Source organism: Triturus cristatus, chromosome 4_2 (genome assembly GCF_964204655.1).
Source record: "Triturus cristatus chromosome 4_2, aTriCri1.1, whole genome shotgun sequence".
Lineage (NCBI taxonomy): Eukaryota > Metazoa > Chordata > Amphibia > Caudata > Salamandridae > Triturus > Triturus cristatus.
In genome coordinates, this window is record NC_140586.1 from 991218319 (window position 1) to 991235067 (window position 16749).

Below are 16749 nucleotides of genomic sequence, written 5' to 3' on the forward strand. Positions count from 1 at the left end.
GCCGTACTTCTTCAAGGTGAGATCCCGGACTGCCTGAAGGCCGGCCTGGTGCTCCTAGTCTCAAAAAACCCTCGGCTGACCCTGCTGACCTGAACAACTACCGACCAATCACAAACATACCCACCTTGGCAAAACTTCTGCAGAAATGTGTTCATGAACAACTACGCAAACACATTGAGCAATTCCAGATTCTCGACCTATTCTAATCGGGCTTCCGTACCTGCCACAGCACCGAAACGGCCATCACTCACATAGTGGACAACGCTCTCACTTTACTTGACCAAAATGAAGCCTATCTTTTAATTCTGCTCGATCTCTCATCTGCTTTCGACACGGTCAAACATGACAATCTACTCTACCTCTTAGAACGAAGGATGGGGCTCTCAGGCACGGTCATTAAATGGTCTTCCTCTTTCCTCAACAACAGAGCACAAAGAGTCAAATCCAACCAGTCTTTATCCAACCCTAGTCCCTGCACACTTGGTGTTCCCCAAAGTACCTCACTCTCCCCCACAATCTTTAACCTTTTCCTTGAACCATTGACTGTAATTTTTAAAGCCTCCAACATACAATATCACATGTATGCGGATGACACTCAACTCTACATGAAAATCTCTTCCCCCGATTACATCAAATCTCTCAACGGAACCCTCCTCAAAACCCTAAACTGGCTAACCTCCAGCCATCGCAAATTAAATGCCCTCAAGACAGAATTCCTCCTCATTGCACCCGTTAGGCAAACCACCACAGTGGTGAAATATCTGTGTAACCTCACCGCACTCAACAGCTCACCACACATCATTAACTCCACTAAATCACTGGGAGTTGTGCTAGACAAAAACCTAAACATGCAAGCCCACATCAGATCATCGACCAAAGGAGCTAACTTCCGACTTTGCATCCTAAGAAAACTCAAACCCTACCTTCCCCAAGATGACCTTAAATCAGCGGTGCAAGCCCTTGTCATCTCTAGACTACAATACTGCAGTGCTACTCAATGCGGACTGTCGAAACTCAGTTTAGCCCCTATCAGAGCATCTCTGAATGCTGCTACTAGACTCATCACGGGTTCTAAGAAGAACAACCACATCTCGCCGGAAATGAAATCGCTCAATTGGCTTCCCGTTGAGGCAAGGATAAAACTAAAGATCGCTTGTATGACCCATAGGGCACTACACTTCAACACCCCACTCTACCTGACAAACAAGCTGGAACTTTCTGGTGGCTCCAAGTCCACAAGGAGCACTAGTACACTGCTGCTCAAGCCAAAGAAATTTAAGAACCTAAAAACCTACCATCGAACATTCTCTTGCATCGCCCGAGAATCTGGAACTCCCTTCCAGTGGATACAAGACTGATTCCCTTTTCACTTGCCTTCAAAAGGGAAGTTAAAGCTCTACTAATGAACAAATCGTTGAACTAGATTCTTTGCTCCTCTTGTTTTTTTGCACAAAATTTGAGCACCTTTTGAGGCCCAAATAAAGCTGGTAGTTTTTGACTGAACTTTTCTGAGCTATTCTTCCTTAAAAGCCATGGGCATATTCTGAAATAAGAAAGTAAACTTAGGGAGAATTGACATTTTCACAAGATTGACTCTACCATAAATCATCAAAGGAAGAAAAGACCAATTAAGGAGAAATGTCCCCACTTTCTTGCTGATCTTCTGAAAGTTAGTTTCGGGGATTTGTTCTGTTTTCTGGACAATTTTGATACCTAGGTATCTCATTTCCTCTTTAACACACTTCAGTTGTGAGTTGATGTTCCAAGTCATTATGATCGTTTTGCTCTCATTAATCTCACATCCTGAGATCCGCCCAAACTGTGATGCCAGCTCATACACTACCGGTAATGCTGTGGTGAGCTCTGAGGTATATACCACTCAGTCATCATCGTATAGTCCTACTTTTTTCTCCTAGCACCAAAATTTAAAAGGGAGTATACTGTCATGTTTTCGTATCTTCTCCGCTAGGGGTTCAATGTATAAATTGAAAAGGAGGGGTGATAACAGACACCCTTGCCTCGTCCCCCGATATATATTAAAAACTCTTGAGATATTTCCATTTACTAATACTTTAGCTCTAGGGTTTTTATAAAATAATTCTATTGCCCTACAAAAATTCTCCCCTAAATTGGATAGCCTTAAGATTTTTTGCAGGTAAAGCTAGTTTACCCGGTCAAAGGCCTTGGTCGCATCAACTGTGATAGCTGCCAGTGGTATTTTATATGTAGATGCTGGTGGTATTTGTTCCTCTGGATATGAGCAGGCGGGCATGTGAGACACTATATCTAGTTGGACCGTGGCTCAAGAATAAGGAGGTGGTATGGTGACTCAGTCCCTACATACCCATGTCCTATGGTACCAAGCATAGTTCTGTTCCTGAGCAGAATTCCTGCAACAAGACTTACTACATAACACACAAGTAATTATTCTTAATACTGCCTGATCGCTACACCAGATTTAATTCTGACTTTGTAGTTGTTAAGTTGTTTTCGATTGAACTAAATTGGAATTTAAGCTTATATACTAACTTTAATGTTGTTCTGGTGTCACACTACATGTGCCAAATGCACTTTTATTTAATGAAGGCAAATGCTTGTCTCAGGCTACAAAGAGTAAGCATAGTATTCCTCACAGAGACCTTTAAACCTGAGCCCATACCGTAAGATGTTCTTCCAGTGAATGCATAAGGCCTGCAAGAGCACTCAGAATACAAGTATTGACCCCCGTAAACAGGCAACAGTTGAATAGCTGGGATAAACATAATTCTCGGATTAGAACAACATGAAATCAAATTGTTGTGACAGCATGTTATGAACAAATCTCTGGAAGTTTCTTGGAAACATTGTTAGCCCCTTAACACAGCTCCCTATTTTTGGTAACAAACTAAATCCAAGCAATCGCAAACAGCATGCCGCCCAATTAATTACTTTCTGATTGTTCGCTGCAAATGAATCACTCCCCCACAGTCAGTCTCACGTGACCTGATCCAGAGTTTAAAGACTCCCTCACTGCCTATCTATCATTAGCCCATCTCCTCTGGCTATTCCATCATACATATCAGCTTCCATACCTTTGTCGTCCATCATTCATCATTTAGCCTGTACTGTAAGTAAAGTTACAGCTGCTAAGTTGCACTACTTCACAGACACTACTTGTCTGTCTGGAGTCTGCACAAAGTTGTAAGTCAGTGAAACTGAGACATCTTCATCCATATTAATGTTATGAGATTGAGAGTGGTGTGTGTCATCATTCAGCCCTGTTACTGTAAGTAAAGTCACAGCTGAGGTCTGCATCAGTGCATTCACCTAGCAAACCTATACATTTTTTAAAGCTAGACACCAAGGGGAATCCAGGATGGCGTGACTTGTGTACCTCTCAGGTTCTTTTATCCAGAATCCCTTGCAAACCTCAAACTTAGTTTTAAAAAAAACATATTTTCCTCACATTTCTGTGGTGCAAAGTTCTGGGATCTGCGTGGATCCACAAAATTCCACCCACCTCACATTCCTCATAGTCTTCCGAGAAAAATGGTACCTCACTTGTGTGGGTAAGCCTAGTCTCCGCAACAGGAAATTACCCAATTTCCCGCTCCTAAAACTGTTAACATTCTTAAATTTACATATAAAATAATTTTAAAATGATAAATTTAATTCAATTTTTTTTAAAACTACTCCCCACCCTTACCCCGCACAAACCCAACATCCTGCTACAAAAAAATGTATTTTACAAAAAATTATATTATTAACATTATAATTAATATACCTCACTAGCAATTACAAAAAAAAATTGAAATTAATATTTTTTTATAAAATAAAGAACACTTACAACATATTAAATATCATTTAAAAAAAATCGATATTCTATACAACTATAACATTAATATTTTTAATGTAGATATTTCAAACTAAATCTATTTTCTCTATTCTTGACATCGATATTACTTACCTCGATATTATGCTATCACAATATTTTTGGCATTTTGGGCTGGACTGTTCACATGAGGCACAGGTCAAGACTGATTTGCATATGGCCAGGTCTTAACTGGGGTGGTATGTTGAGCAAAAGAATGATGGATTAACCCAGATCTCTTGACTGGGGGTGAATGTTTTGATTTGTTCTGCATTCCATCCATCAATTGTGTGACTTTTGCTATCTCGATATTCTTGACACAAAATGAATGTCACTTGATATTCTGTCTCAACACTCTGGGTACCCTCTTCAGAACATCTCTGGACCTGTAGAAGACAAAAGAAGAAAGACACCTGTTGAAATCTGGACTTCAGACAGTGGTCTGTACCCACTGTAACCCCAAGGGCTTGGCCTGTTCTCACTTGTTTCCAGGACTGATGAGTGAACTTCAAGGGCTACTTGGCTGACCTCCTGTTATCCTTGAGGAGACCAAGTTTCTGCTAAATCCAGCTGACCAGTATCAACTGGATTTGCCCTGTTCCCTGGTGGTGGCTGCTAGTAGATTGAGTCCTAACCCCTCAAGTGGTATCCAAAACTTCCTGGACCCCAGGCTGGCAAAGATTGGACGTGCCCCCCATCACGATCTACAAAGCTGAACAGTTGAAAACATTTTCAAAACAATTATAAAAGGAACCCAGAGGCTACTTCTGGACGGATTCAGCTTGCTGGTTTGCTCCACTGAACAAAGCTTAACTTCTGCAAATGATGTGAAGTACACAGTTAGAAATCTTCACCAGCAGAAGGCACCAAAAATATCCGGCCTATGAGTGGCCTTCCTTTGGTGTGGATTTTGAATATCTGCGGCTCTTAGCCCTCCTGCCAAAAGCAAATGGCTTCACCGTAACTGTCTGATCGCTATCTGACTTCATGAAACCCATTTCGCTCATAGCCTGCTGCCTTCTCCTGCTGAGATTTTTTGCCTTCCATTCCTTAGACTGAATTAGAAAGTTACATTTTCTACTGGACTGCACGCTTCCTTGTATCCGACCTACGCTCCATCCCTGTTGGACGTAACTATTGACTTGGACCCGGTCTTGCACAACCAAATATCTACGGGTGGTGCTTTACATTTTTTGGCACCAGAAACAAATAAAATATTACCAAATTGTATCTACAGTTTCCTACATCATATGTTTGTCAGTTTCGTGTCTATTTGCTCATTAACATGTTCTCTATGTTGATAAATTGGACTGGGGTTTTTACTGCGGTCTGTTTTCAACTCTTTCTGTACTTTTAATACACAGTTCTCCAAATTTAAGTGTGCCTGCTCTATGCTACATCTACCTGGGGTTGAGCTCAGGTTTAAATTGAGCTAAATTGACCTATTGTGTTAATATTACTAGGTGTAGACCTACACCCCTAATCGACTTTACAATATTTGACAAAAACCAATAGAGACCTTTCAGCAGTGGTTTCAAAATAGTGTGTTTCTGAAATTCTAGACATATTCATCCTGCTAGTTTCTACAGTCTTTGTTCCTATTCTGAATTCTTTGTGAAGCCAAGTCGAGATAGTAGTGAGGTGGCCCAGGTTGGACGTGCCCAGAGATCTCTTGATAACTCATTGTTGACTTGAAAGAGAGGAAGTTTGTTTCTGAACAAGGAAAACAGCAGAGTGACACATTTGATCACAGGATAACTGGAGATAGGTTGGGGCTGTGTAATGATCACTTTTGCGCCAGGTAAAGTGGCACATGCGTGATGGAAAGCTTTGAGTCAGATTTATGAAGCCATGCAAAGCTGCCCTGGGTCACTTTGAGAGGCCTCATAAATCATGAGTAAGGTGATGCTGCGCAAATTGCTGTGTTGCCTTACTCTGCGGCCGGGAGGCGTTCTATGGGAGTTGTGGTGACAATTCCCACGCAACACCTATAGACTTGGACACTTCCCCAAATTTAGAAAACCATATAAACCTGGGGAAGTGGCAAGTCCAATTCCGTACACCTCCAGAGGTGAGGAGCAACGAGAAGTGTGTTCATTTCTGCTCGTACTTTCTTCATGTGTGCTTCATAGTGCAGTACACATAGAAAGAGGAAAACGCTTTGTAGGATTGTTTTTGCGCAGAAAAGTGCCTATTCCTGCACAAAAACAATCCTACATGCAAAGCAGGCTCCCTTGCACCATGGTGTATGGGAGCCTACAATGGCGCCAGGCTGATGAAATGGCGCCAGCAGGGAGAAAGGACATGAATGCACTGTATTGCAAAAATACAGTACATTCCTGCCTTTCACTCTGAAGTAGGGCAGCACAGAAAGGCACCTCACTATGCTGCCCTATGCCCAAATCCCAAACATGAGGCCCTTTGTCTTCAAGGACATGACTGAGGACAATTCCAGATCCCATTGTCATCTCACTGGTGGTCTTTCAGGACACGCGTCCTTCAAAAGCATCTCTTTCATTTCAACTGCGGCAAAAAAGTAAGAGAGTTGGGCAGACGGGTTTGCAGATGGACATACTGAAGGGATGGTGGGGAGATGAAAGGATGGATGACAGAAAGAAGCTGTTGGACTTAGACTGGGGAAGAGAGATTAGACAGGAGGAGCTGAGAGCTGGACAGACTGACTGATGTACATTAACCTTCTCTTTTCTTTTCCTCCTCAGAATCTCTGTTCCTGGATCCGAACACAGCTTATCCTTCACTCAACATCTCCGCAGATGGGAAGCGAGTCACGTGCCGCACTAGTTCAAAACGTATTACCAAGAATGCAGAGACACGTGTGCGTGTGAGTTGTGCCAGAGGAACTGTGGGCTTCACCTCTGGGAAGCATTACTGGGAGCTGACGGTGCCCACTCGCTTTGTTCAACCTAATAATATCATATTGTGGCGCATAGGGGTGGCCACGGAGTCTGCTACTATAAATAAATACATTGGCCTAATGAAGCCTGAAAATGGCTTCTGGGTTTTGGAGCGCAGATTATTTCTTTCCTCAATTCACACCTTGCCTTTTACCCTTGCGAGCAGCCTGCCATTAGTAAGCCCCCTTGGAGTTTACCTGGACTACGAGGGGGGGCTGGTGTCCTTCTACAAGGCTAAGACCCAGGAGCACCTCTTCACCTACACAGCCACCTTCACAGAGAAGGTCTACCCTCTTGTTTGTAACTACTATCCTTTAATTATTGAGCTGAATTAAATTGTAGAGGGGAGGCCTGTCAATGTATATCTTTGATTATTTCTATAATTCACTTCCTTAGCAGAAGAAAAGCTGAAAATCATGTTCCGAACTGGTTGATGTATTTCAAGGCAGCAGTTTCCATTTGTATAGACACAGGATTTTGGATTTGAATAGCTCATGGTTGCTGGTACCTGCTGGAAGTGCATGAAACAATGTATACAATTAACATATATTTTTTTCTGCCACTTGAATCTTTAAAATAAATAATGTGCCAGTTTACAGGGCTTGCAAGTCTGTTCACATTACTCGCGCCTCACCACCAGTATTCTCAGGCCTCTCACTTTCAGTCCTACAGATCTCTTCATTTTATGCCCAACACTAAAATTTAAGGTGGTACCTGCTGCATAGTCGGGTCTGTAACCTGCAGGACATAGTGGCTTCTGCGATTTGTACTTGTAGAAACTTCCATTTAGTTGAGAGATAGAATCTCATGTTGGCAGTCACACGAGACCAGCTACAACGATCCTGCCCACTAGACAGCACTGTTTTGGGAGTGAGCCATGCAATGACGTAAGTGCTAAAATCTTCAAATGATGCCAGTAGCTGTGCCTCCCTTCCCGGCTCTGGAATGTTCTGGACGAGTCCGTGCTTCACATCACTGAGCCCTTATGGATGAGATGGGTTTATCTCTTTGGGCGAGTGCAGACCCTCAGAGAGGGGAAGAGCTCACCCCATCAGCATCCATCAAACATCCATTGATTTACCCTCAGTGCGAGAAAGGGGAAGAGCTCACCCCATCAGCATCCATCAAACATCCATTGATTCACCCTCAGTGCGAGAGAGGGGAAGAGCTCACCCCATCAGCATCCATCAAACATCCATTGATTTACCCTCAGTGCGAGAGAGGGGAAGAGCTCACCCCATCAGCATCCATCAAACATCCATTGATTTACCCTAAGAGAGGGGAAGAGCTCATCCCATCAGCATCCATCAAACATCCATTGATTTACCCTCAGTGCGAGAGAGGGGAAGAGCTCACCCCATCAGCATCCATCAAACATCCATTGATTTACCCTCAGTGCGAGAGAGGGGAAGAGCTCATCCCATCAGCATCCATCAAACATCCATTGATTTACCCTCAGTGCGAGAGAGGGGAAGAGCTCACCCCATCAGCATCCATCAAACATCCATTGATTCACCCTCAGTGCGAGAGAGGGGAAGAGCTCACCCCATCAGCATCCATCAAACATCCATTGATTTACCCTCAGTGCGAGAGAGGGGAAGAGCTCACCCCATCAGCATCATTCAAACATCCATTGATTTACCCTAAGAGAGGGGAAGAGCTCATCCCATCAGCATCCATCAAACATCCATTGATTTACCCTCAGTGCGAGAGAGGGGAAGAGCTCACCCCATCAGCATCCATCAAACATCCATTGATTTACCCTCAGTGCGAGAGAGGGGAAGAGCTCATCCCATCAGCATCCATCAAACATCCATTGATTTACCCTCAGTGCGAGAGAGGGGAAGTGCTCACCCCATCAGCATCCATCAAACATCCATTGATTTACGCTCAGTGCGAGAGAGGGGAAGAGCTCACCCCATCAGCATCCATCAAACATCCATTGATTCACCCTCAGTGCGAGAGAGGGGAAGAGCTCAACCCATCAGCATCCATCAAACATCCATTGATTTACCCTCAGTGCGAGAGAGGGGAAGAGCTCATCCCATCAGCATCCATCAAACATCCATTGATTTACCCTCAGTGCGAGAGAGAGGAAGAGCTCACCCCATCAGCATCCATCAAACATCCATTGATTTACCCTCAGTGCGAGAGAGGGGAAGAGCTCACCCCATCAGCATCCATCAAACATCCATTGATTTACCCTCAGTGCGAGAGAGGGTAAGAGCTCATCCCATCAGCATCCATCAAACATCCATTGATTTACCCTCAGTGCGAGAGAGGGGAAGAGCTCATCCCATCAGCATCCATCAAACATCCATTGATTCACCCTCAGAGAGGGGAAGATCTCACCCCCTCAGCATCCATCAAACATCCATTGATTTACCCTCAGTGCGAGAGAGGGGAAGAGCTCATCCCATCAGCATCCATCAAACATCCATTGGTTTCAGCTCTCAGTCAAGGAGTACAGAGGTTGCCCTCTTTACCAACATGTTGCTGTTTCATTGGTCTTTTGTGTGGTTCTGCTAAGGGTTCAGCGAGGGCTGCACGTCACCACCTATCACTCTTACTGTGCCCCTGGTGAAGAGAGCACAGGCAAAGGCAGTGCTGGCTACGCACTCCTACACCGATGGGCCACAAGCGTCATGAGTGATATCCCTTTCACGTAGGCTTTAGGGAGATTATAAGATGGGATAGACGGACCTTGCTGCAGTTCACTTCGCTGAATCCCATTGTAATTGCACCATTCAGACACTTTCCGACAGCAGTTCCAGGCTGTTGGAAAGAACCATCATAATCCCAACTGCAGAAACGCTGTCCTTAATGGATTATGAGGCCTTTCCGACTGGCCGACGGGCTCCTTGAGGTCGTCGGAACTGTGTCGGATTCCCCAGCCGGTTTAAATGTATTATGATGTATTATAATGACAGCGGTGGGACGTTGAACCTACAGTGCCGGTCTGAAAGCCCCCGACATTGTAATTAGGCCCATAGTGTCAAAGTGTTAGATTCAGGCAGTGTAGTATTGTACTTACAGACAGAAGAGCAAAAAGGCTTCCAAAAAAGACAGAGGCACCCACTGTTAGAAAAAAGAGGAGGAGAAATTGCTCAGGATAAAGCCGACAAAATCAGGTGAATAGTCTCTGGAATTAATGTTGTCTGACAATTGTACGTGAATAGTCACTTAGGAGAACTGAGCATCCCCAAATCTCAAAGGTCATAGTTAGGGCTGGGTCGAACTTGTAGAATTTGACTCCACAGAATTCTGTTGAGTTACATAAAAATTCTGCAAGATTCTGTGAATTTCCACCAATGGGCAGAAATAGACACGTTGCACTGCTTGGGCTGTGAATTAGCAGCGGTAGCACTTTCTGTGTTGAAAACTTAGCACAACGGCACAACACTTTGCGCTCGAGAGCGCAGCTGCTCAAGTTAATTCACTAAAGTAGATTTTTTACTCCAGCTGCAGCCTTTCGATCGTGGATGCTCACGACTGCCTGCGACTCCCTGTCTTACAAAAATATCTCCGGATGTCTTCCTAGCGACTGGAAATCACACTGTGGGATGCAAAATCTCAATTGTGCTCAGCAACTTACCATTCGGAAGCCGAGCACAAGAGAAAATTCTGCTATTCAGCGATTGATCGAATTTGGCTGGAATTAATTCCATCCCTATTCCTAGTAAGACAAGTATGCATGACACAATATATGAATGAAAATTATTGAGAAACCAAGCAGAGAAATAAATGGAGGTAAAGTTATAAGAAAAACAAAAAGAGCATGTCTATGGCTAGGATTTTGTAGAGCGCATACCTGCCCAAGACTGGGCTTCTCAGCACTAATAGGACCTAGTGAGACATATACAATTTTACTTAAACAGATGTTTCACCTTTTTCCTAAAGCACAACCGATCTGAGACCAAGGGGAAGGGAATTCCATAATATTGCAACCTGATATGCAAAGGAACAACCACCACTTCTTGCTCTCCTGATTCTGGGGAGCGTTAACAGGGAGAGGTTGTTAGATCTCTGCTCTCTGCCACCTTTGTAAGGGAAACTGAGATGCTGAAAGATATTGGTGTTGGTTGCATGTTTTAGCTTGTGAGCAATACATAAAGCAAATTGTGTTCTTTTGGACATTGGCAGCCAGTGAAGTTTAGCAAAGGCAGGACACACTAATTGGAAAGACCTAACAAGACATGGACCACAGCGTTCTGAATAAGTTGTAGATTTTTTATGATGGGGAGAGGAGTTGGCCTAACGGCTAGGGTGCTCGATCTCGGACCTGGGGATCTGGGTTCGAGTCTCGGTAATCATGCTGAGCATCCTGTGATTCTGGGCAAATCACTTAATCTCCCCGTGCAAAAGAACGATGGATGTAGCCCAGATCTTTGACTGTCGGCATTCCGCCCATCATTTGTTTGATGTAACACTTTTTGCTATGGGTATGCCAAGATGTGGATCCCTTGCTCACTGCGCCACTGGATTCAAGCTAGCCTGGCTGATGAAGGGTGACATACCCTGAAACCAGTCCCAATATGCTTAATTCCAGTCCAGGAAAGACCTTGCCTCGCAGTTTGGTCTGGACTGTTCCCATGGGGCACAGGGTCAAGACTGATTTGCATATGGCTGGGTCCAAACTGGGGTGGCGTAGTGAGCAAAAGAACAATGGATTTACCCTAGATCTTTTGACTGGGGAAGAATGTTTGATTTGTTGGCATTCCGTCCATCATTTGTTTGCTGTAATAATTCTTGGGCCCTGGTCCACCCCGCGTGGAAAGTTTAAAAATGGCAGCAGAGCCCCAAGCGCTCCTCAGTGAAAAAGGTCAAAGGTTGCCAAACTTGAGGATGCAATAACTTGGCCACGTTTGGACGATCAATGATGATCCTGAACACATTTTACTCCTGGTGGTGAGCTCTAGCCACTCGAGGCAGTTACAGCAGACATCCTCACCTCCCAAAGCGGTATGATCCAGAGAGAACTGGTTCTCCTGGCTCCCTGCACCAGTCTTCCTCCTTATCTTTGTTTCTGGGCTCATCAGTCCCAGGATTTACACCAACTGTTCCTCAGGGAGTGTAAGGGGGGCAGTGTCCCTCACTCAACTGTTGCCTGGAGCCGACTGGGCAGTCCTTGGCCCCAGAAAAATACCAAGTGAGGAAGAACGTCCTCCTTGTGTAAAAGGTTTCAAAGTGGAGTGGAAGGTTCCAGCAGTCACTCACTTCTGACCAATCCTAGGGTGCAACATTACCTCTCCACCCCTGTCCCCACCCTCCTGCACAACATGCTGGGACAGTTCAAAATGGCGTCATCCAGGGTCACTAGTCATATCGCCTCTGGAGGTCTAAGCTTCGCCCCTCGCTGACATCACTGCCAGGACCCTTCTCACTAAATCTTCAAAGGAGAGAGCCCTCCTGTGTTTGGTCTAGAGATCTGGGCTCCCTCCTTTGCTCAGTGGGCTTAGGCAAGCCCAATCTCTGGTACAATGTGACAGTTGATTGATTGATGCAGACTTCAGCCCTACCCCTTTCCTCCTCAGGAGCTGCGTGAAGCAATGTTATTTGGATCCTTTGTGTGGGGAGGCCTTTTTTCCTGCTGCTGGGGTGAATTGTAGTTAGCCTGGTACAGCTGGTTGACAAAAGACCTGGGCTCTGATCCTGAGCTGAGCCAGAGAGATATGACAATTCTGGATAAACCTTTAGTTGTATTGTATTGCAATTGTATTTTTATTGTACTTACTACCCCTGACGAGGCGTTGAAGCACTTTTTCGGCGAGTAGCACGCTACTCCAGGACCCATAGAGGATTAGTGTTGAAAATGAGTATAGTGAAATATTAAGCAACTTGAGTGGTGGATATGTTATTCAGTTATTTGGGTAAAGAAGGGTAGGTGGCAGGATAGAAGAGGGAAAGAGGTTTGTATTTCAAATAGCTCTTGCTACCCCTGATGGGGTTTTGGCGAGCAGCACGCTACTCTGGAACCTATATGGATTAGTGTTGAATTAGTATGTTGAAACATTAAAGTAATTTTTGTGGTGGATATGTTAGTTGGTTATTAGGATTGAGAAGGGTTGAGGAGGGGTAGAAAAGGGTAAAAGGTTTGCATTTATATAGCGCTTGTAACCATGATGGGGTGTTGAGGCGCTTTATTGGCGAGTAGCATGCTACTCTGGAACCCATAAAGGATTAGTGGTGAATTAGTATAGTGGAATATGGAATTTGAGAGGCAAACATGTTAGTCTGTTATTTTGATTGAAAAGGATAGTGGAGGGAAAGAAGAGTGAAGTATTTTTTTTTTTGAGGTCATAGCAGTAGGAGGAGGTTTTTGGATGAGTAAAAATTAGTTTTGGAGGAGAGGAGTCGGAGGAAAGAGTTTAGAAAGGTTTGTTTTGGAAGATCGGTATAGTAAAAGAGGTGTCAGATGATGCAAGGAGGGGTAGAGTAGGAGAAAGTCTAGAAAGGGTTATTTTGGGGAATATAGTAGTGGTATGGGGTTTGGGATATATGAGAGAGTGGTTGTAAAGGATATATTGATAGGTGTATAGGGTGAGAGATAGGGTAGTGCACTGGAAAGAGTAGTAGAAAGAAGTTTGAGATGAGTCAGAAGAAAGTGATAAATATATAGATCCATAAGAACATTGAAAGTATATAGATACATAAAGGAGGTAAGTATATGTAGATTAAAGTTATTGATAGAGGCACAGGATGAGAAATGGGGTAGTGCATTGGATATGCTTTTTCAGGAGAAAAGTAACAGACACACAGATCCAAGCACATGGAAGGTACATAGATGCACATTGGAAGTACATGTAGACCAAAGATGATTTTTATTTATTTATTGTATTTTTTTTCTCAACAACATAATTATTCTACATGTTTATACAAAGCAATACACAAAGATAGGTACATATCTAAAGAGAAAACAAATGCTTATATACAGAGGGATATGCTGTCAATTTCTGTTTGCATATGGTGCTTATGTGGGGAAGAGCCAATTCTTGAGTAGTTTTCTGAGGAGAAGGTGGTTGTAAGTGGACCTTATGTTGGGGGGTAAGGAGTTCCATAGTTTGGCTGCTTGAACAGAGAAGGATGTGCCACCCATGGTTTTTTTCTTGTATCTTAGGATTTTGAGGAGAGATGCCCCTTTAGAGCAGAGGTTCCTAAGTTGAATGTGTTTGGTGATTTTATTCCTGATGAAGAGCGGTCCCATTCCATGTATTGCGTTGTGGGTGATACAAAGCAGCTTGAACGTGGATCTTCTGGCAAATGGTAAGCAATGCAGGGCTTTCAAGGCATGTGAGATGTGGTCTCGTGGATTGATATGCAAGAGTAGTCTGGCAGTCGAGTTCTGAATCCGTTGTAGTCTTTTCATGGTCGTTAAAGGTGATCCGTGGTAGAGGCTATTGGCGTAATCGAGTTTGGACAGAACAAGGGAGATGGTAGCTTGGACCTTGTGTGGAAATCCCAAATGAGGGAAAATTCGTTGCAGCGTATTTATAGTGACAAAGCTTGATCTTGCTAGTTTGTCCACTTGGGCATTCATCAAAAGCTTGGAGTCCATGGTCATTCCAAGGTTTCTTACTTCCTTCGATACTTTATGAGGTGATCCCAGTTCATTAGGCCATGCGGCAAGTGGGTTGTATTGTTTCCAGTCACCACACGTGAGTATTTCCATTTTTGAAGCATTCAATTTGTGATGGCTCCAAGTCATCCACTGATCCACGGCTCTGAGACAACTGAAAATTGGGGATTTTCCAATGTCTTTGGGGCATTCCAGTTGAAGGAGTATTTGTGTGTCATCTGCATAGTTATAGCACGTGAGGTGAAATTGATTGATCAGTACTGGTAATGACTTCATGTAGATGTTGGAAAGGTGGGTGTATGTTTGTATTTTGTGATGGTAAGTATTATGAGGTGTTGCACTTTGAAGATCTTGTGCTGGTATGTGTGATATGTTTTGTTTTTGAGGAGTAGTGAAAAGGGGTGCTGATGTATATATTTCATGCAATGGATTTCGTTGTATAGTATTGTTTATGAGAGGAGGTTGTACAGATATCTTTTTGAACTTGCAGATTTGAATTTCTTGCACAGGTTGCACCCCGTTTTAATACTTCACTGTTCTCTGTAGGTAAAAGGGAAGCAAAACTGTACTCTAAGGCAGTTTTCCCTCCATGTATACTACAAAGTTTAATGCCACACAAAAGAGAAGGCCAGATGAGGTTTAAAGATCAGTGAGTATTCTCTCCCAACACAAAAACTTGAAAACTCAACAAAATATCGAGGTCTGGAAAATACCTAAAGTGTTGGTATGTATCGTAAGATGTACGGGAAATATTTATTTTTTAGGATGAAAACCCTCACCCACCAATAGGTGGCATGCTTCACCATAAGGTTCCTCCTCATTTTTATGTCTGGCCCCTTATTGGCATGGGTTTCATGTTCATTTGTTCTACCTTGTGCGTGTTTATTACATGCTTCTCCTTAGAGGTGTATAATTATACCTCGTGATATGGGGAACTTCTAATGTGATAATATACACCAGTGTATGTATGGTGTTACATCCGTCTTTTGCTTGTGTTTATACAGCCTTGAGAAAGTCACAGGACGATTTGCCAGTGTATGCGACAAATCACATGTCGGCTGAAGAAAAACTATAAGAATAAAGAAAGAAATACAAGAAACTCACAATACTGTGTTATTATTTATGCATACATTGTGCAGATAATTGTTTAGAGACACTACAGACGTGTGCTGAGGATTTCCTTTGTGTATTCAGTAGCCTCTGCCGCAATTTTGGGGGAGGTTGGTGGTTCTCCTCACCTTACAGCACCATCCAGAATTTAGGATCTATTAATATATGTGCGATATTCCTGAGTGGCGCCCTCTCACCTAGCTCAATACCACTGCCCATTCAAAGGTCATTAAGTCCTATAGGTGGCAGCCCAGGAGTCACGATGACAACCTTTACAAGTGAAAGGATGAACAGGGACAGAGAGGCAGAGGATCCTTTTAATAATGTGTCAGGTAGCAATGCCACAACTACGTCAGCACAGGGTGGACAACCTCTTAGAGAAGAGGGTCTAGGGGAGAAATTCATTAGGTTGAAGAGGATGAGGAAGAGTGAAATGTCCAAGTGGTGGGACTCTGCCACTTTAAAACAATACATAAAGGTGAAGAGAATTCCCAGGGGTTTAAGGTCACAAATAATACCCACATACGATGACCTCGAGGCGAATCTTTTAATCGGCTGGGAGAAGGAACTAACAGAGAATTCCAACCGATTAATCGGGATTCTCAATGAGAATTGTGAGAGGAAGGTCTCACTATTACATAAAGATATAGATTTATTAGAACAGGAGATCAAACAGTTGAATTTGGCAGAGGCAATCGAAAATAATTTTGCAATGTCGAATGACGTGATGCATCGTCATCTATCTGACATTAAACAGAGAAAAACCAGGAAACTAAGGCAAGATGAGCAAGATATGTAAACGGCAGGATCTTTACTTTCGCTAAAAGTGCGATCACGTAGTGCCTAAAGACAATCAGCAGAGACCTAAGGAGGGACAATCAGTTCAAGTTCCATGTCATTGGATACTGTTAAGGCCAGTGGCAGTAAGTCAGACGGGGGGGAGGGTTCTAACAATGTTCCTAATAGCGAGAATCCTTTTTTACAAGAGGTTCAGAGTATAAAGAAAGGCAACAGAGAAAACAAGCGCCCCGTACCGGTGGCAAAACAAAGAGAGGGGGCTCTGGGTGAAGAGCAGAACCAGAAGAAAGGGATGACATAAATGTGGTGAATTTGACTGGCAAATGTTCTTCAGATGATGCTCCATCTGTTCTGATGAAGGGGATGAGTTTTTGCCCTAACAGTATTGGTGATATTTGTGATCTGAAAATGGATCTAAATAAATTTGGTAGACGGATGCAAATTATGAAACATTTCCAAATGATGAATCTTGACAATGAAATTTTATAACCAAGTCATAG

The 16749-nt window shown here is 43.4% G+C and overlaps 1 protein-coding gene across 2 annotated transcripts in view; it reads left to right on the forward strand.

Moving 5' to 3' along the window:
• Nucleotides 1-7366, forward strand: part of LOC146839237 (CD5 antigen-like) — a 409368-nt gene extending 402002 nt beyond the window's left edge. For both annotated transcript variants that reach the window (XM_085603261.1, XM_085603262.1), the window contains one exon: nucleotides 6571-7366. In XM_085603261.1, coding sequence (XP_085459387.1) covers nucleotides 6571-7100 — 530 coding nt within the window. In that variant the 3' untranslated portion in view covers nucleotides 7101-7366. The remainder of the gene's footprint in view (nucleotides 1-6570) is intronic.
• Nucleotides 7367-16749: the final 9383 nt, after the last annotated feature.